The sequence below is a fragment of the Oryctolagus cuniculus genome, chromosome 10 (assembly GCF_051225735.1).
Source record: "Oryctolagus cuniculus isolate XC-2025 breed Fujian yellow rabbit chromosome 10, ASM5122573v1, whole genome shotgun sequence".
Lineage (NCBI taxonomy): Eukaryota > Metazoa > Chordata > Mammalia > Lagomorpha > Leporidae > Oryctolagus > Oryctolagus cuniculus.
In genome coordinates this window covers 18,341,098-18,363,079 of record NC_142876.1, presented here as the reverse complement: position 1 = coordinate 18,363,079, position 21,982 = coordinate 18,341,098, and the positions used below count along the sequence as shown (strand labels likewise).

The following is a 21,982-nucleotide window of genomic DNA, read 5'->3' as shown; positions in this document are numbered from 1 at the left end:
GATAGAGACTAACCCCCAAAATCCTCATCACAGAGGACCCCACAATTCTGCCTCTCAGGCCCGTGGCCAGGGCCCGAGTCAGGCCTACTTGTCCGCTCCATGCGTGATTACTGACTCTGCCAAGAAGGGAAGGGGCTCCAGGGCCTGACTCCTATTTATTTACTTTATTTCTTTATGTTTAAAATAAAAAACTAGTGACCACTGATCTCCAGTATTTATAGCAAAGCAAGCAATATACAGTTGGGTAACCTTCTGATTACTACAAAGTTTTCATTTTTTCTGACTTCTGCTGAACCAGTAACCCAAATACTGCAAAAGTTGAGCCTACATTTAAGGAATGAGAGGGGGCAAGGAAAACGTGCGTAGGTGAAGAATTTAGGTTATGATAGTTGTTTACCCGTTTATGCCAACGTCTCTAGACATCTGAGTAGGTTTCCGTGAACCAAATCTTAGACAATCTGTGAATCATGACCTTTTAGTCAACGAGCCGCATTAAAATCAAAAACTGAAATTTGTTGTAAGCAACATTTCCACAGGTTTGTTTTTTTCTGAGATGAAGTTATGGCCACATTTATTATTTTCACATTTGAGTTATATGCAGTTGTGACTTCAGTGTGATTCTGAGGTTTCTCACAGCTTGGAGTGTAAGTTGTGGATATCAAACCAAGTTCATGTCCTCCACAGCTGAGCCTCGTGTAAACCTCTGAATATTTCCCTGACTGAGTAGCTCGACTTTGCCTCCTGGCTCAGGGCTTGAGGGGTCTGCAGGTGTTTCTTGAGAGTAAAAACACTTCTCGGTTGTAAACTCTGACTATTTTATTAACCCTGGTCTAACACAACCATTTCCGTCATAGACCAAAGCTCTTTAGGTTTTTTTAAAGCAATAGCATTAAATTGCTGGAGAGATTTTATTTGCTATATGCAAATGTAGCACAAATGTTCCTGCTCACTAAGTACATTACAAAAAAACCTAATATTAATTTTCAAGCAATATTAAACATTGACAAGAGCATATACCATATATTTCCAAGTTGTAAGCATAATATCAAAATATACTTTTAAGGATAGTTAAAATATTTATTTTTATATATACATATAAAAATATGTCATGCAGCATATACATTAAACCATCTAAGAAGCCATGTAAATAAGCTGTGTCTTTCTGCCATGTTCCACCCACAAATGCCACTGAATGTTTTTGGAATGATAAAACTTTATAGTTAATTCAGTAAACATAGGGATTTGTTTTTACATGTATCACTTGTTAGAATTAAATAGAGTATTGAAGACAGATTGAACAGACTGCTGTCTCTCATGCTAGGGAATATGGGATGTTCATGTCCCTGTTGCCATTTAACTTCTCTTAGCATTGAACCTCTGAGAAGGTTTTTAGTGTAATTTGATTGATCATTGTAATAATAGTTACCTATAATGATAAGCACTGTACTAGATCCTTTAGGTCAATTATCTAATTTTATATTATCTGACATATGTCATTAGTCATATGATGTTATAATGAATATTATCTTGCTCTCTATTGCTTAGGAAAGTTAACTAACTTAACCAAAGTTGTAGAGCTGGCAAACTGTAGAATTGGGATTTGAACCAAATACTAGTTTAGTTCAAACCCTATACTCTGTCCATTTCTTCACACATAGCTTTGGTACATATCAACAGCCTTGGCTTAGGTAATGATTTTTCTTTTGTTTAGCACTTAAATTCATGGCATAAAGTTTGATGAGTATCAATTAGTCTCGTGAGAAATGGGTTCCATGCAATTTCATGGTTAGCACATTTTCTTTTTTGAGACCGCTGCAATATTTGCCGTGACACAAATAATTTGTATTATGGATGACAATAAGTTTTTCTTTTAGAGTGCTGGTATGCCCCTGTATCAGTTGTGTTTGAATATATCCATTTATCTAAAAAATCAAATCTGAGGAAATTACTAAGTGCCATTTAAAAAAAGATATACAGTTAACCCAAGGCCCCAGTATGTTCTTGATAACATTGAGTGGTTAGGAAAGATAGCAAAACTAGTAAGCCTTTTTCATTTACATTTTAGTTTATAAATAAGAGTAATTACCATTTTATTGCTTAGATATTTGGCACTCCATTTTGTGGAATTTGAAATCCTTAATTTTATTTTACAGCCTTTTACCTTTTAAAATAATCAAGCAGGTGTTACGTACATTGAATTATGAAAAAAATAATTTCAACAGAATCTCACACTTAAGAAGTGGTATGACCAAAATTCAATCCTAGGTCTCCAAAGCTGGTAAAGCCGTATCTGTCTACAGAAAGAGGTTCTTGACATTTGGGTGGAGAATCTTAGATGGAGAGTCAGGAGCCGTGTCTCAGATTTCAATGTTGCCATTAAGTATACTTATGGCATTAGGGAGTCTTTTTGAGTCTACTTAGAAGTTGGAGAGATGACATTGAAGGTCTGCTCTTACTCACAAATTGGGATGAGCGTTTGATACTGTGGTTAAGAAACCACTTGATATGCCACATCCCATATTGGAGTGTCTTGGTTGGAGTCCTGGCTCTGCTCCTGATTTTAGGTTTCTACTAATGTGTACTCGAAGAGGCAGCAGGTAGATCAGTTATTTTAATCCCTGCCACCCATGAGGGAGAGCCAGATGAGTGGTTGAGGCACGAACCAGAAAACAGAATATCTCTTGTGCACATGTCTCTTTGTGTTTCACTGCCTTTCAAAATGATAAGTAGTTAAGTGTCAATTTGTGAAGTCAACAACAGGAGTCACTGTGCACTTACTCCTCATGTAGGATCTCTGTCCTTAATGTGCTGTACATTGTTATTTAATGCTATAACTAGTATTCAAACAGTATTTTTCACTTTGTGTTTCTGTGTGGGAGCAAACTGTTGAAATCTTTACTTAATATATACTAAACTGATCTTCTGTATATGAAGAGAATCGAAAATGAATCTTGATGTGAATGGAAGTGGAGAGGGAGTGGGAAAGGGAGGTTTGCAGGTGGGAGGGACGTTATGGGGGGGAAGCCATTGTAATCCATAAGCTGTACTTTGGAAATTTATATTCATTAAATAAAAGTTAAAAAAAATCTTTCTCTACAAATCATTGGTTATTTTGGAAACTGCATTTTTATCGTCTTTCTGATATATAGTTTAACTTTTTCTTTAAAAAAAAAAAAAGAACCCAAAAGATGAATTTGCATAATATATACAAACTCAATGAAGAAAGTAAGCATACCCCTTAATGTTATCACCCATGGATAATGACTTCTGATTCCATGACTTATGGAAAATTATATGTAGGAAGTATATAAAGAGATTGATAATATTTTCTTTTAAGTTATTGATACCATATTATTTGTTTTATAAATTCCAAAAGCCAATACTTATTTCAACAGGATTATATAATTCTTTAAAAATTGTTTTAGCCATTTCACAGTATTTAGATTGATTAATAGAGACCTTGTGGGGTCACATGGAACCATTTGAAGCTTTGAACACAGAGTCTACAATGTTCTGCTAGCTACTAAGTGGGCATACGTCTTGCACCTTGTACATTCGCATTTTTGTGATTTCTTTAGAAGTTTTGGGACTTTATCCATTGAAAAGTAATTTCTGATGCTGGCATGATTGTGGAGAAATGAGAACTTCCATGCACTGTTGGTAGATAAGTGAATTAGTACAGCTATTAAGGGAAACAATATGGAGGTTCCTCAAAAAATTAAAAATAGAATTGCCACAGAATCCAGCAGTTCCACTAATGGGAATTTATACAAAGGAAATGAAAGCTGAATGTTGAATGGCTAGCTGTATTTCCCTGTTTATTACAGCACTGGTCACAATACATAAAAACTAAACTCAAGTGTCTATAAATGAATGAATGGATAAACAAAATGTGGTACAGATACACAATACAATACTATTCAATCAGGAAAGTACATCTTGTCAGTTGCTGCAACACAGATGAAGCTGGAAGACATCGTGGGCTTTTTAAAAATATAGACTTATTTATTTGAAAGGCAGAGATAAGAAGAGACAGACACAAACACACAGAGGACTTCCCTCTGCTGGTTCAATGCTAAATTGGCTATAACAGCTGAATCTGGGCCAGGCCAAAATCAGAAGCCAGCAACTCCATTTGAGTCTGCCATGTTGGTGACAGGGACGCAACCACTGAGGGCATCTTCCATTGCTTTCCCAGGCCCTTAGCAGGGAGCTGGATCAGAAGTGGAGCAGCCAGGATTTGTACCAGCACTGATATGGGATGCTGTCATTGCAAGCAGTGACTTAACCCTGTGTACCACAACGATGGCCTCCTGGGTACTATGTTAAGTGCAGTAAGGCAGGTACATGTAGGAAGACAAATTCCACATGATTTCACTCCTTATGGGATCTAAAAAAAAAAGCTTGTCTCAAAGGCAGTAGAATTGGTCACCAGAGGTTGTGGAAAGTAGGGGGAAGGGGGAGATACTTGCCAACAGGTACAAAATTAGAAGTAATACATTAAGGTTTTCTGTTGCGCAGAAGGGTGACTATAGTTAACATTATTGTATATTTCAAAATATTTTAAAGGGAGAGGGACAGAGACAGGGAGGGAGATATTGATGGGGCCACTCCTATCTGCTAGTTCACTCCCCGAGATGCCCACAATGGATCAGGACTGGGCCAGGGTCAGAGACAGAAGCCTGGCATACAATCAAGGTCTTCCCTCCCGCATGACTGGCAGAGACTCAATCACTTGAGCCATTTCTGCTGCCTCCCGAGATCTCAGTTGCAAAAATCTGGAGTCAGAACCTGGAGCTGAGAATTGAAACCACCACTCTCATTTCTGATACAGGAATCTTAATTTCTAGGCTAAATGTCTGCTACCTAGAAGAAAGAATTTTGAATGTTACCACCACAAAGACGTGATAGATACAGAAATGAAATACTTGTACTCTGATTTGATCACTAAAAATGTTTGTGTATCAAAATATCTCAATGTACGTACATACAGAACTATATGTTATTAATATACATATAAAGCATACGTATTGGGGCTGGTGCTGTGGCACAGCAGGTTAAAGCCCTGGCCTGAAGCGTCAGCATCCCATATGGGCTAAAGTTCTAGTTCTGTCTGCTCCTCTTCCAGTCCAGCTCTAGGCTATAGCCTGTGAAAGCAGTAGAATATGGCCCAAGTGCTTGAGCCCCTGCATCCTTGCGGGAGACCCAGAAGAAGCTCCAGGCTCCTCACTTCGGATTGGCTCAGCTCCGGCCATTGACGCCAACTGTGGCGTGAACCTGTGGAAGGAAGACCTTTCTCTCTGTCTCTCCCTCTCACTGCCTGTAACTCTACCTCTTAAATAAATAAATAAAATCTTTTTAAAAATAAAATGAAGCACATGCATTATTATATGCTAATTAAAATAAAATAAAGCTCACATAATTTCTAATATGCTTTACACCTATTAGTTGACTCTCAGTGAAAATATCGCTGAAGGTATCTGATGTTACTTACTAGCCATGTCTGAAGGATGTGCTCCTGAATAGCATACTTCAAATGTTAACTAACCACCCTTGGCAAGATTAAAGGATACATAGATACATCACAGTATTCATACTCAAGGTTTTGAAAGTTAATTACTGCTCTTTGGTATTTAAACAGGTTGAAAATTTTGTCCCCACAAAACTTGTACTCAGATGTTTATAGCAGTTTTATTTCATAATTGCCAAAATTGAAAAGCAAACAATATGATCTTCAGTAGGTGAATGCATTAAATGTGATGGTGTGTTCACACAATGGCATATTCAGTGCTAAAAGGACATGAGAAGACAGAAGACATGGAGGAATCTTGAATGCACACTGTAAGGAGTTTAATAGGCAGAACAAGAAAGATTTGTTTTAGGTGAGTGGAAGTACTCTGTATATTATAATGGTTGACTGGTGCCATTATATGTTAGTCCAAACCCATATGATGTATAACCCCAGGAGTGAACCTGAATTGAAACTGTGGATTTGGGGTGATAATGATGTCGCCATGCAGGCGCATAAATTCTGATTAATATGTTACTCTGTTAGTGGATGTTGATCATGCTGGAGGCTGTGCCTGGGTGGGAAATCTTGCATTTCTGTTCAGTGTTGTTGTAAGCCTACAAACACCTAAAAAATAAGGTAACTATCACACAACCAATAGAAGAAAGTTCCTGCTAGATATAGAAATCACGGTAAGTTATGTCCTTATTTCCCGTCTACCAATGTTTTCTTTTTATTTTAATATTTTTATTTATTTATTTGAGAGGTAAGGTTAGAGGAAGAGACAGATCTTCCATCTACTGGTTCACTCCCCAAATGACTGCAACAACTGGAGCTGGGCCGATCCAAAACCAGGAACCAGGAGCTTCTTCCAGGTCTCCCACGTGGGTGCAGGGGCCCAAGCTCTTAGGCCATTTTCTACTGCTTTCCCAGGCCATAATCAGAGAGCCGGATCAGAAGAGGACATGAACTGACACCCATATGGGATGTGGCAGAAGCTTAGCCTACTATGCCGCAGCCCCTTACCAGGGTTTTTACAACATATTAGGGATGGAATGTTGAGTCGATTATAAACCTTAGACTTTTCTAGGGTGAGTATGTCGGGGATTGCATCAGTGATTCTAAGATGGAACTCCCAGGAGGTGATGTGTGCCTTCCCCCTGGCTGTGGCTTCTTAACCCACCAACCCCACCTGTAAATGAATTGCAGTGAAATAAGGGAAGAATGGGAGTGTCCAAGGTTTGTGATAGGGTTGCATCCTGTCATCAGAAAGAATTGCATCAATCTACATCTGAACTTAAAAAAAAAAAACACGCACAAAATCATCCATTTTACTGCTTCCTCAATGACTTTTAATATTTTTCATTTAGTTATTGAAAATGTCAATTTGATAAACTTTATAGCAGTCATTTGTCCAAGACTACTCCAGTGCTATAATTAAATTCTTTCCAACCTTTTTAAAAATTTTAAAAATTTGTTCTTTTGTAATTTGAAATGGAGAAAGGAGGGGAAAGGGGAGGGGAAGGAGGAGGGGGAAGAGAAGAGTGGGGGTGGGTGAGGAGAGGGAAAAGGAGAGGGAGAGGGAGAGGGAGAGGGAGAGGGAGAGGGAGAGGGAGAGGGAGAGGGAGAGGGAGAGGGAGAGGGAGAGGGAGAGGGAGAGGTCTCCATATATTAGTTCACTCCTCAAATGTTTGTAACAGCTGAAACTGGGGTCAGGCTGAGTCAGGAGCCCAGAACCCAAAAGCAGGTCTCGTATGTGAATAGCAGCAACCCGATTACTTGAGCCATCACCTGCTACTTCCTATAATGTGTCCTAGCAGGAAGCTGGAATTGGGAGTAGAGGTGGGACTTGAGCCCAGGCACTCTGATAAGGGGCATGAGTGTTCCAAGTGGCATCTTAACTGCTGCAGCAAATGTTTGCCCCTGCAATCTTTTTTGTCAGGCAGCATTTATTTCCCTTCTTTAGAAATATTCCAAGGACACATCTGTTTGCACTTCAGCTTGACTGATTTAGGTTGTCTAATTTTCTTTATTCATTTATTCCTCTTCTGTTGTCATCATATGGGTTTGTTATGAATGTGCACTTCTTGGGCCTTGATAATTATGCTGCAGTACTTTTGCAGTAAATTTTAATACTCTCTTATTTTTAGAAATTTTAGACTCTTTTTTATTTGTACTGGAAGTGAGTTCTTCCCAGTAAGATTTTGTGAAACTGGGCAGTTTATCTAAATACAAAGAAATGTGATCACTTTTTTAACCATTTCATGCAAATCATTAGTTCATTGCACCAAAAAATAATGCATCTGTCAATTTGTTTTTTGCATTTTCTTTCTTGTATGACCTTTTCACAGCAGAACAGAACAACTTGAAAATCGAGTGGGAAAGAAAATCTAAAGAAATTATTAAAAAAATAGAAATGAGCTAAGAGGCATTGACTGAGAATACATATCATATATAATAGTATTCATTTTTAGACTAGCAAGAGAAATATTAAAGGACAAAATAGACTGCAGGTTTAAAAAAAGGAAGCTGTAGAATAACATCCATTTAATGGAACAAAAAGTTTTTTTTTTTTCCCTACAATTTGTGGAACTCCTCACTTACTATAGAGTTAAATTGTAAGTGTATAAAGTTAATTGAAAACAGATCTTAAGGCCGGTGCCATGGCTCAATAGGCTAATCCTCCGCCTGTGGCGCTGGCACACTGGGTTCTAGTCCTGGTCGGGGCGCCAGATTCTGTCCCGGTTGCCCCTCTTCCAGGCCAGCTCTCTGCTGTGGCCCGGAAGTGCAGTGGAGGATGGCCCAAGTGCTTGGGCCCTGCACCCCATGGGAGACCAGGAGAAGCACCTGGCTCCTGGCCGCCTTGGATCAGTGCGACGGCCATTGGAGGGTGAACCAACGGCAAAAAGGAAGACCTTTCTCTCTCCTTCTCTCTCTCACTATCCACTCTGGAAAAAAAAAAGAAAAAGAAAAAGAAAAAAAGAAAGAAAAGAAAAAGAAAATAGATCTTAGTAAAAAATAAGAATGGGAATAGGAGGGGAAGGCTGAAGAAGGGTGGGAATGTGAGTGGGAGGGCAGGAAGGGTGAGAAGAATCACTATATTCCTAAAGTTGTATTTACGAAAAAAAAAATTGTTACACATTCAAAGAAAAAAAAAGATGGAAGAGAAAGCCATGGTCTTCATCATGCTCCTTTCTCTTACCACTCCCTTCTCACCAAAAGCAAACGTGTGTCCAGTGGAGGCAGACTGTAGGAGCCCTATGGTGCCCAAGTTTGTTAGTTTTACCAAAGTATAATCTTCAAGTGTTCCTCCAAAGGTATTTCAAGAAGACATGCAACCCAAGTGAAAGAAGGTAGCTACTCTACAACAGGCTTACAATCCTCTGATCTCCTTGAACCACATTACATCCTAAGCCACCTCATGGATAAATTCCTGAGCCACCAGAGAGTTTGGGTTGATATGGGTTTAATGTCACTACTCATGCCTGCTTGTATTATGGTTTTATTTTCTCAAAAGGCAGAAGTAGAAAGCTGACCCAAAGCCTGATAAGCACTCTATCTCTCTTCCTTCTCTCTTTTTCATGCATTTCTCATTTCTTCAGAATAGTGATGTTCAGGCACTCTTATCTTGTTGGCTGAAACACACCATGATGCTGATGCCTGGATTTGATGAGCACAGATGCATGGTGGAAAGTAGGCTAACATGTGCCAGCCCAGTTTTCTAAGAGGCATTTCACTGGGTGGTGTTAGGAGGGGCACAAAAACCTAGAGGTACTTTGCTTTTTGCTCACTATAGACTCCATGTCAGTTTATCCCTAATGGCCACCCTCTGGTGGAGTAGTTCTCATCTGTGGTAAGCTTAGAAAGTCCAAGGTCCTTAGTGACAAACAGCTCTAAGTCCCAATACCATAACTGGACGATTCAGTGCTTGCTATAATGAAACAGGTAAAAATGACATCTGCCAACCCCAGTATACCCAAGATCATCCATCATGACAGATTTTTCCCTTTTGCTTCATGCTGTATTGATTGATTGTGGTTGTTCAGAAAGGTGGTTAGAGGTTATTTTTGCCACATTCCTTTTTGTGACTCAATTCAGCCTGACTGAGTTCCTTCCTTGACAAATCACTGGGGCTGCTGTGGTCCTCTCCTGAAGGTAGAACCAGGGCATGAAGGCTAGGCAGCACATCGCAAAAGAATGCCCAGCCCCAATCTCTCATCACTGCTGACAAAGGAATAGACACAGCATCAAGGATGCCCTGGCTGAAGCTACTGCGAAATCACTTTCTGAATGAAGAATGTTTTTATTTATATTTTTCAGATATTTCTAGCTTCTCATAAATGTCCAATATGCTAGGCTCTATGAGGTTAAAAATATGAGCAAAAGATTCCCTATTTTCAAAGGGGCTTGCATGTAAATAAGGGAGGTAAAAAGCACACAAACAAACCAGGGAAAGTAAGACTACAATATGCAGCTGGCGAGGGGCCCTAACTGGAATTTGAATGTCATGATTGGATAGCTTTTAAATCCTTGTCCCAACCTTGTGTTCCTGTTAGACATAAGGTAATGAGAACAGAGATATAATCCCCTTTTTCCCATGTTAGAACTTCTCATGCAGTTCTAGGAAACTCAGTTCCTGGTTCTTGGTATACTTCAAGTTCCCTAGTGGAAGGAACTCCCTGCTCTGTCTACTGTAGCAGGCAAGGTCACCATGACATCTTCATTTTGTGCATTTCAAGCTGCTTCCCCCCACCAACCTAATTTCCTGTTCTCCCTCTCCTCTCCACCCCCCACCACCCTGAGACTAAGTAACCTTGCTTTTGCCTCAGTTTTCAATCCTAATACTATTCAGTTAATACAATAGCAATCCAGCTAGAGCCAGCAGAGCTACAAATTTCACTGCAAGTGAGGGGTGCAGGTTAGAGAGAAAGTCTATCCCTCTAGGAGAATCTATATTTAACTAGAATAAGGGGAAGTAATACAACTGAGGAGGGTTTAGAGTGTAGGGTGAATGAGTAAGAGCACTGAAAGACACTGAAGCCCTACATTGTACCATGGCATGCGGAAGAGGCTGGCAGCATGCGGCTTATTCCTTTTATTTATTTATTGGAAAGGCAGTCTTACACACAGGCACACACACACACAGAAATTCCATTCATTGATTCACTCACCTAATGACTGCAATTGCCATAGCTGGGCCAGACGAAAGCTGGGCGGTCCATCCAGGTCTCCTTCTTGGGTGACAGGGACCCAGGTACTTGAGATATCACCTGCTGATTCCAGGAGCATTAGCAGGGAGCTGGGTCAAAAGCGAACAGGCACTCAGATATGGGATGCTGGAATCCCAAACAGTGGTTTAACCTGCTGCACCGCAACACCAACCCTGCATGGTTGGATCTTGACCAATATATGAGTATATGCTATAAACTATGAACTGCTCCAGGGGAAGGTGTGAATGTGAGTAAGAAGGAAGTCAGGATCTTTTCCCTAACTCTGTGATGATACTTGACGGACAGATAAGCAGCATCTGGAAAGACAGCCAGCAAAGATGTGAGTTGTTTACAGCTCTGATTTCCACGTCTTCTCTAGACCATGGGGTTTCTTTGAGTCATGATATGAAAGAATGAGCAGGAATAGTAAGAGTAACCAAACACCATTTGTGTCCTGCCATTGGTTTGGGCTATGGCCGTTATGTCAGTCTACATGTAAAACTTCACACTTATTTTTGCTTCAGAATGGAGGGATTTCAGTGGAATTAACATTAAGCTTCAGCATCACTTTTCTTTTGTAAACTTATACTATAAGCCAAGGTGTCCCATGTATGGTGAAAGTGAAAGTGGGGTCTTACCACTGACGTGTAAGACATTGAGCTTTGGATTGAGAAGTACCTTTGCATATGGCCTCTGCCCATGAGCATTGGAAGACACTATTAATTCACAAGATAGTTTACTCCTAATCCTCTGTGTGGTATGTTCTTTCTTTAACACATACATAGATTGAAAGTGCAGATTTTGTTGCTCAGTGGTCAAGCATGTGGGGTTACTTTGGAGCAGAGAGAGTATTTCGTGTCCCAGATGTGGCTTTCCAAGGCTAGTGTACTCTTGTGCCATATCCTTGGGGTTGACCAGGTGTCTTTCTTCCTGCTAATAATGTACCAGCCTCACAGCTACCCTTACTTTAGAGATTTATAAACATTGTCTGAAAGCACTGCACTATGGAGTTGATGTTGACAGTGAAAACCCTTAATAATCAATGCTGAGACTCTAATTCAAGAAATTAACAGCAAGTAAGCAGCAGATCTCTTCCCTGTGATTTGTGAAAGGTTCACTATCAATCATTTGGCTTTTACGTGATCGGACGCCAGGCCTCTCAGTGTAATACAACTTTTTCTGGACAATTCAGCAGACTTCGGCAGGTGCTGGGTCCCTGATTAAAGGGGCAGAAAGATTTCATTTTCTGTTTTATTAATGATGGGTGGGGATAATTTCATACCAGAAAGCTTAGCTTCGCACGGCAGTTCAGGATTTCCAGACCCCTTTAATCCCATAGCTGTTGTTTTCTCCCCAAAACAGATCACCTGTTAGGAAAATCAGACTGGGCAAAAAAATGTTTCTGTCTTTGACTCAGTTTTCCAGTGGCTGTTAATTTGAAGAGGAGCCTTATTTTTACTTCTGCACAGGGAAGACAGATAAGATTTTATGTAATTAATGGAAACTTCAGTGATAGTGTTGCCTTTTTTTTTAAACAATTAAGCATCTGTTCTTTTACTATTTCCCTCTTAAATGCTAGAATCAAGCCTCTCAATTTCAGTGTTGTATAGGAAAAATAGGAAACCATTGTTAGAATATATGTAATGCATCTCTGATTTCTGTTACTATTACCAGCAAAGACAAACCCTTATGAGTAACAAGAGACACTCTTAAGCTTTTAATATAGACTTTTTTTGTAAATCCATAGTGCCTATAGTTTATAATATAGGTTAACATTTTACAAGCAAAAAGAAGCATGACATTAAAAATAATACTGAGATTAGACATTTTTCATATCAAAAATCACAAACCTCCATGTGTACAATAGAGATTCTCAGCCAATGCACTACATAGAGGAGAGAGCTGTTGCCGAAACACACTGTTCAGTTGTATGGGAATGAGGGAGTCTCTTATGCATGTGAGTAGTGTGGCCTCTGTCCCCTTCTAATACCTGCTAGAGAAATCACAGAGCCCTCCCAGAGGGTAGAAGCAGATGATCTCTTTGAAGGTCTTCCTCAGTTCTTGACTCCGGAGTGCATAAATGAGAGGATCGATGATTGAATTGCACATGATCAGTATGAGATACAAGTTAAAGTGAGACATGAAGCACACACAGTATGGGTTCTGGGGACAGGAGATGTAGAATATTAAGTGGAGGAAGAAAGGGGCCCAGCAGACAACAAAGACCCCAATCAGGATGGTCAAGGTGATTGCCCCCTTCATGTTGGCCCCTTGGCGGATGGCGCCCGTGCCCGGGAGGACCGCGATCCTCTTAATGTGAAGTCTGGCCATCAGGAACATGTGCACATAGAGGGAGGCCATGAGAGCCAGCATGGTGAAGAACATGGTGATGAGGCAGATGATGACAGCGCTGCTGTCGGAATAAATGATGAAGAGAATGCCTGAAACCGTGCAAGCTGCCCAGATACAACTGATGATGATCCCGACCCGCTTCACTGTCATAATGTTATGGTACTGGAGGGCATAAAAGATAGTAAAATACCTGTCCACTGCAATGGAGAGCAGGCTGCAAATGGAGGCAAGCAAGGAGCTACAGATCACCGAGTCAATGACATTATCAATGTTCACCGTGAAACTCTGTGCGTCCGTATCCGTGCTGTTTAATAGGGTGATGACAATGGTTTCCGACCCATTGGAAATGCTCACCAGCATATCTGCCACTGCCAGGCTGCAGATGAAGAAGTACATGGGTGAGTGCAGGTTCTTGTTCTTGGCTATGGCTACAATCACTAGAATATTCTCCAGCAAGCTTATGACACCCAGAGTCACGAACACCTCCGGTGACACAAAAAGTTGCTCATAGCACCCTCCATCAGAGTAGCCCTTCCCCAGGGACTCGCTGGCATTGCTGTGCAGTCCATAGCTGCTGCGATTCCAGAAGTGGAGAGACGTGTGCGTCCCACGGTGGTGGGTGGAGTTCATGGTGCAGCAGGTGGATTCAGATCCCCTGTGCTCACTGCACCTCCCGGCGCAGGAAATCCCAGTTACTGTCTCTTCGTCTGAAAGTTAGGAGGCTAACGCGGCATGCTTGCTGTGGAGTCCAGTCACAAGCTCCAGGGCTAGCTGTGGAGTTTTTAGTCTTTTTTAGGTCCGGCTGTGATCATCATCGCTTTAAAATGTTAGACTTCAAAATGCCCATTCTCAGTTGGAAAGATTGCTGACTGCGTTTTGGTTCTCACTTCTGCTTTAACTTTATGAATTCGGGTCTTTTCAAAATAATTTTCCTGGTAGCTGCCGTGCCACCGGGGCGAATCCCGTGCACATGCTCCGTCGGCGCCTCTCCCAAAAAGCAGTTGTTGCCAGCCTTGCATCAGTGCTGGTAACTGGGGTTGCCGCTGCTGCTTTTTAGAAAAAAAAAAAAAAAAAGGGCTCAGAGCGGCTCCTCCTGTGTTTGCTCCTGACCAATCCGAGCGCAGTGGAAGCCTGAGAGAAGCCGATGAGGATCCTGAAATTCAAATTGCGGAGTAGTCCTCATTCAGATGCAGGAGCTTCTGGAAGCAGGCTGGTTGTGAGATCCTGATTTTCCTTTTCAAGTTTTCAAGGAAAGTAGCCTGATCCCTGCAGGGCATCTGTGCCAGCACAACCAGCCACCCTGAGGCAGTGCCTGTGTGGGCATCTGAAATGAAACGGAAAACACAGTCCCATGTTCCTGCCTTTATGCCCGGATACAGATTGTTTTTATACTATTTAATTTCTTTGAATTAAGAGCCAGGCAGCGATATTGCAGTTTAAAATACCTGAAATGTAGGGAGAGTGTTTATAGTGTGTGTAGGCACGCAATAGATGAAAGAATTAGGTGTCTGCCTGCAATTTGATTTACAACAGGTGCACCAGTATCTACTGTTTCTCTATTGCAGAATTTTTGTTTTTAGAGCTAGGAATTCATGGTGTTTAAAATCCATACAACATTAATGAGACCATACTCAACTCAGACTGAAATAAAGTCAATAATTAGCGAAATTTCTTTTGTTAAAAAGGTAAAATTTTATTTCTAATGTTATTTTGTTTTTGACTTCCACAGCTCAGGATCTTGTAAGTTAAACCCACATCTTGGTAACTATATTCAAGCTGAGATTAGTGGATCCAAGCTGTTTATTCAAGTTTCTGAATATTTTCTTTAAATTAGTTTTGAAAGATTCCAGCAAAATTATTTTTCAATTAAGCTCCAGCTTGTGAAATTGTGTCCTTCGTGTGACTCTTTGGTTTCAGCTGTCAGTGGTTTATGGGTTCTGTTCATCAGAAAACAGGAATCATTTCAGGGCTAATTCTGAACCCTCAGTCGTTTAAGTATGGATTTTCTCTCCATTGCCATCTGTGTCAGATAATGCTACATACTTCTCCTGAGTATTCAGCTAAATTAACATCTTCCACCCATCCCTGGAGGGGGGGGGGGGGCGTTTCAATTGAATTCCAGCTGATGGGATGTACCTCACCCAGTGCCTCTCCTGCCCCTCGGTGGATGCCTCACTATGTGGGTACCACAGCCACGCCACGGAGGAAGCCTGTGGCTCTGAACGCGCAGAGCGGTGCTCTCGCCTCCAGTTCAGCTCACCAACTATGCTGAGCAATTATTTGAGCAAACAATGTATTTCTCCTGTGTGAGGCTGCTGAGCTAACTGACTATGACAGCAGCAATTATCCTGACTTTCTAACTTTTCCTTGGCTCATTTACAAGCAGAAAACCTGAATTACCTGAGACTTTTTTTCCTTTTCTGCATTTACTATGATAATGAATTATCTATGAAATATGCAATGGAAGAAATCTATAGTATTGACTTATTGTCACTATAATGGAATAACTGAGGCAGGTAACTGTATAAGCAGAAAACTTTTTTTAGCTCAGAAGTATTTAGTTTATTTATTGAAAGGTTTATTCCATTTTGGGGGTTCAAAATCAGAGATAAGGTAGTGGGGTTGGGGTAGGTTAAGGGCATTGGTTTGGCCTGTGGGCAGAGTAGTGAATGGTAACACTTCATGGCATGATTGCCTGAGAGTATGGAAGAGGTTACACTGCCAAACATGTCAGAGAGAAACTGAGGTCTGACATTCACCCCGTGCATGGCCTCAGTGACCTGAGCACTTCCCACTAAGCACCACCTCCTGAAGATTCCACTCCCTCAGATAAGCTTCCTCCTTCACTCCGGGGACCAAGGCTTCAATCATGGATCATTAGGAGACTCCCAAACATACCCACACCACAGCACCTGCTGCTTCAAAAAGTTTGTGGAACATGAAAATGAAAGATAGATTTATTTTGGTGCAAAACATTTTTGAAATCCAGGGATAGTTTTGCCATAGTGTGTATCTCCCATGAACTTTTGATTTTGAGTGGACAGTGAGAGAGAGACAGAGAAAAAGGTCTTCCTTTTTCTGTTGGTTCACCCCCCAGTGGCCGCTGCGGCAGATGCACTGTGGCCAGTGCACCGCGCTGATCCGAAGCCAGGAGTCAGGTGCTTCTCCTGGTCTCCCATGGGGGTGCAGGGCCCAAGGACCTGGACCATCCTCCACTGCACTCCTGGGCCACAGCAGAGAGCTAGACTGGAAGAGGGGCAACTGGGACAGAATCCAGTGCCCTGACCAGGACTAGAATCCAGGGTGCCGGTGCCGCAGTAGGAGGATTAGCCTATTGAGCCGCAGCACCGGCCCCATGAACTTTTATATGACTGCTTGTATAATGTTGTTATCAGACCATCAGAGTCAACTCTGGAAAATCTATTTGCTAAAACAACTCTTGCCCTTTTGCTTCCTACAATTCTTGGTGGCACATTGTTCCATTTGCTCAGGCTTTACCTGAATTTAAAATACATTACATTACAAATTTATAGCCATTTAAGTGGCCTGATACTGGCATGAAAACAGACACAGAGAGCAACAGAAAAGAATAAATGTATAGCAATGCACCTACACATCTGTAGCCAACTGGTGTTTGACGAAGGTGGTAAGAATATGTATTGGAGAAAGGATAGTCTTTTAAATAAATCATGCTGGGGAAATTGGTTATCCTCACAGAGTGTAATGAAACCAGACTCTCCTCTCACTGCGTATGAGCACTAGCTGAAAATGCGTTGAATACCTATATGTAAGACCTAGAACTTTGTAACTACTCAAAGAAAATACAGGGTGGAGGAAAAGGCAAGGATTTTTTTCTTGGACTTCAAAACCATAGGACATAAAAGCCAAAATAGACAGATGGGATTTCATAGACAAGTCTGGACAGCTATAAAACAATCAAGATTTAAGAGATAATCTACAGAAAGAAAGAAATATCTGCAAGTTATGTTTCTGATGGGGGATTAATAATCAGAATATAAAAGGAGCTCAACCCAACAGCAAAAAAACAAACAAGAAAGACAAAATGGAGCCTAGAGGTTAAGATGCTACCTGCAACATCGATATTGCATTTGGGTGCTGGTTCATGTCCCAGCTGCTCCACTTCCAATACAGCTCTCTGCTAATGGCCTGGGAAAAGCAGTAGAAGATGGCACATGTACTTGTGTCCCTGCACCCACTTGAGAGACTTGGATGAAGCTCCTGGCTCCTGGCTTCGGCCTGGCCTACCATTGGCCATTGCAACCATTTGGGGAGTGAATCGGTGCATGGACGAGCTCTCTGTCAGTCTCTGTCTCTCTCTGTAGATCTTTCAAATAAATAAAAGCATCTTAAAAAATAACTCATACAAATGATTCAATAAAAAATGAGCAATAGATCTAAACCAACATTTTTGAAAGGAAGACATACCTATGACTAACAGGTATAGGAAAAAAAAAAAGCTCAACATCACTAATTATCAGGGAAATGCATATCAAAACCACAATGAGATGTCACCTCACTCCAGCTAGATTGGTTATTATCAAAAAGCGAGTGCCTGCAAAAATGGCAAGAAAAGGGAACCAAAGCACACTCCTAGTGGGAATATGAATGAGTTCAGCCCTTATGGAAGACAGTAAAGACTTTCCTCAAAAAGTAAGAAGCAGAACTGCCGTTGAATCCAGCAATCCCACTTCTGTACTCACAGGAAGTGAAGTGACCTTGAAAAAGACACATCTGCACTCCCTTGCTTATTGAAACATGATTTATAATAGCCACGGAATGGAAACAACCAGAGTCCATCAACTGATGAAAGGATGAAGAAAGTGGAACACAACAGGGGAATTCTGTTCAACCACAGAAAGGATGGAATTGTATGATTTTCAACAACATGGATGGAACTAGAGGTCATTATACTAAATGGAGTAAGCCAGGCACAGAAAGACAAGTATTGAGTACTAAGGTAGGAGAAAGATGTCTTTTGTTTTATTTTCCAGTAGAGTAATTATAGATAATGATAGCTTTCTGTATATTTGTTAACGAAACAATACTAGAATAAAGAATTCTGAATATTTTTGACATAAGGAAATGATAACATTTTGAGGAAATAGCTATGTTTACCCTGATTTGAACACCACACAATATATGAGTCAAAATATCACATGGCCTAAACAATTCTAATTTTTATATATCAGTTAAAATAAGAAAATTTAATAAGGGTATATTTTATATGTCAGCCATGGTTTAGTTCTTTAATCAGCAATGCTAGGCATATTCATATTTTTGAGAATAATTTGCAGATTTATTTTCAAATACAAATTTGAGTTAGACTGTAATTTATTTCTGTTCTGAGAAAAACCCTTGTCTTGAATTTATAATAATAAATTTGAAAAACTCGTATCTAGAAATGTTTGCCAAAGTGCCCAATAGAAAAGTAATTTTAACAGAGGTTGATGGTTTTTTACCACAGAATAAAGTGGAAGTTTCCATCGACAAATAATCTTGGAAAATATTGCCAATTCACTGTCCCATTGAAGTTTTGGAGTTTGTTGTCAAATGAAATTTCTGAAATTTCCTACTGTAAAAGGAGATTTATCTTGTTTAAACCACTTATTTCTTAAAGTTATTGGAGCATAGGACTTTTCCTCTCCCACATTTATTTTTCAATTACTCATTAAATGCATTTCTGTTGTAATGCTTCTTTTGAAATGTAAATTTGTTCCAGACTTATTGATATATCAGGGAACACTTTGAGCTTAAGGAATTTTTTTTACATTTGTGTTTTCTCGGTTTTGATTGAGAAAAACAATAGGTTAAGATGGGAAACCATAGTCAGCTGACCCAAGACACATGAGTGTGCACTGTACGCGTCACCTCCACCATTTGCTGCACCTGCTAATGGCATGTGTAATGAGGCACAGTCACCCTCCGTTTTTAGTAATCTTCCTTTTAACACTTTATAATGAGTTTTATGGAGTTTTCAGTAATCTTCCCTTGTCTGATTCTGGATTCAAGGTAATGCTGGCCTCATAGAATGAATTTAGAAAGGCTCCTTCCCTTCAAATGTTTAGGAATAGTTTGATAAAGACTAATGTTGGTGATTCCTTCAAGGTTTGGCAAAATTCATCAGAGAAGCCATTTGGTCCTGATTTTTTCTTTGTTTGGAGGCCTTTTATGACTCATTCAATCTCACTGCTTGTGGTTGGCTTGTTTAGGCTTTCTACATCTTCATGGTTCAATTTTAGTAAATTATATGTATCCAGAAATGTACTGATTTCTTCTAGGTTTTCTCATTCATTGGCATATTGTTGTTCGTAGTAGTTCCTAATGATTCTTTGTGTTTCTGTAGTATAAGTTGTAACATATCCGTTGCCATCTCTAGTTTTATTAATTTGAATCATTTCTCTTTTTTGCTTCATTTGACTAAATTATTCTGACTGTAATAATTGTGTTCATTTGAAAATGCAAAAAGTTACCTTTTGCATTATAAAATAAACTCTTCTTTATAAAAATTTTATCTCCCATGGTTATAGACTACTGTTCGCAAGTCTTCCAGTTTTCCTAATTGCTGTCTGTAAACAGAATGTACCAGTACAATGCATACCAGTAGGGAGCGATGTATAACACATAAACGTTTTATACCCAATTATAAAGCAAAAATAAGTTCTTTTCATATAATTAGATTTGTGTTGTACTTTAAGAGTAATCAAAGATTATTATAGGAAACAAAATAACTTTTTTGGTTTAAAGATTTATTTATTTATTTGGAAGACAGTTACAGAGAGGCAGAGAGAGAGAGGTCTTCCATCCTCTGGTTCACTCCTTAGATGGCCGCAATGGCCAAAGCTGCACTGATCCGAATGCCAGGACCCAGGAGCTTCTTCTGGGTCTCCCACATGGGTGCAGGGGCCCAAGGACTTGGGCTATCTTCCATCACTTTTCTGAGGCCATAGCAGAGAGCTGGACTGGAAGTGGAGCAGCTGGGACTAGAACTGGTGTCCATATGGGATACCAGCATTGCAGGAGGCAGCTTTACCTGCTAAACCATAGTACTGGCACCCACAATAACCTTTAAAGCAAATATGTACTTATTATTTTTAATATAGAGCAAGTAAAGCTATTATGTTAATTTATATCTTGTTTTCAAAAGCTTCAGATTTGACAATACTAATAGTATGAATTTAATTAAAGTAGACTTAGTCATAGTAGAATATTCATATATTAATATGTCCTTTATAAAGTTGATTTTATAAAAATATGATCTTATCTTAAAATATAAAATTTGGGGTTTAATAATGATTATTTTCACTTATTTTTATCACAATAACTTCCATATAGTTTTTAATCTGGTTGTCTTAATTTCTTCTCAAATCCACTCAATTTTCTTTCCTTCTTATATTCCCTCATTAACTAGTGTTTTACTGATTATATACTTTGTGCCAGAAGCAAGGAAAGCATCTGTTCTGCCACTGAGAAACTTCAAAGTTGATGCCATTTAAATGGGGAGACTTAATTATAGGCTAATAATTCTTTTTTTTTTTTTTTGACAGGCAGAGTGGACAGTGAGAGAGAGAGACAGAGAGAAAGGTCTTCCTTTTGCCGTTGGTTCACCCTCTAATGGCTGCCACAGCCAGCGCGCTGCGGCAGGTGCACTGCACTGATCCGATGGCAGGAGCTAGGTACTTATCATGGTCTCCCCTGGGGTGCAGGGCCCAAGCACTTGAGCCATGCTCCACTGCACTCCCTGGCCACAGCAGAGAGCTGGCCTGGAAGAGGGGCAACCGGGACAGAATCCGGCGCCCCGACTGGGACTAGAACCCGGTGTGCTGGCACCGCAAGGCAGAGGATTAGCCTAGTGAGCTGCGGCGCCGGCGCTAATAATTCTTATACACTGTTATCAGTAGGAAATAATGGCAATATAAATAGAAATATTCTCTGTGAGTGGGTCTTTTTTATTAGGGAGATTTTGTTAAGGTGAGAAGTGGAGAAATACGGCATTTAGCTGGCTGAAAGAGATAAAGATGACTGGAATTAAGGCAGATGGGAAAACTTCCACAAATGCAGGTTGTGTGAAATGATGTTGCCAGTTTTGTAAATAAATACCTTGTCCTGGCTGGGCTGAGAGAGAAGCAGCATAAGAAGTGGATAGGGAGATATTAACAAGAAATAGGTGATGCCAGGGAGCTGGGACCACACTTAAAAACTTTGAACGACTCCTCCATTTCCATCAGACTGTTAGTCTGTCTTCTGAGAAGCGGATACCAAAATGGGATTAAATGTGCAAGACTTTACTAATGAAATGAGTGTGAGAAACACATGGAAGGAAGCCAGGAAAGGCTGAAAAAAAAAACATCAAATCCTGATGTGCCGACCCTGAGTGCTGAAACAGTGAAGCGGCCTGAGCTGAAGTCCAAGAACAGTCATGAGTTTGAAGGAAGACTGGAATTGTTATTTGGGAAACTGAATCTAAAGCTGCCTTTCAGAGGTGCTTGGTGCCTCTGTGGGGTCGGGGCCTGATTTCATATCCCTGCTGCACATAGCAGGAAGCGGCTCTTGGGGAATGTGATCTTGGAGCAAACATGGCAACGGGTTTCAGAGAGCTGTTGCTGGGGCCTGTGGTTGGTTAAGCTTTTTCTACTTAAAATTTTGTAAGCAGATTTTCAAGGCTTCTATGTATGGAGCCAAAGAAGTGATTAAAGTGATAGAAAGAGAACCAGGGGAGAGTCTCTGAACCATCAAAGAAGTTTAAAGGAGGTAGAGTGGTCCACAGTGCTAATCTGACAGAATTGCCTAGTAGGTCAGAACTGAGTTTTCATCAGATTGTTTAGTTGGGAATTATTGGCCATTATAAGGTATAGTATAGCAAGATTAGTGCCAGGAAGATGCAAGAGAGACA

General features: G+C 40.3%; 1 protein-coding gene across 1 annotated transcript; it reads right to left on the bottom strand.

Moving 5' to 3' along the window:
- Positions 1–12,431: 12,431 nt before the first annotated feature.
- MC4R (melanocortin 4 receptor) lies at positions 12,432–14,078 on the bottom strand. Its single transcript, XM_002713616.6, has one exon. The coding sequence runs from the start codon at positions 13,699–13,701 to the stop codon at positions 12,703–12,705; it is 999 nt and encodes a 332-aa protein (XP_002713662.2). The 5' UTR covers positions 13,702–14,078; the 3' UTR covers positions 12,432–12,702.
- Positions 14,079–21,982: the final 7,904 nt, after the last annotated feature.

Coding starts and splice junctions, on each gene's coding strand:
- MC4R (XM_002713616.6), bottom strand. CDS start 13,701: ATGAACTCCACCCACCACCGTGGGACGCACACGTCTCTCCACTTCTGG.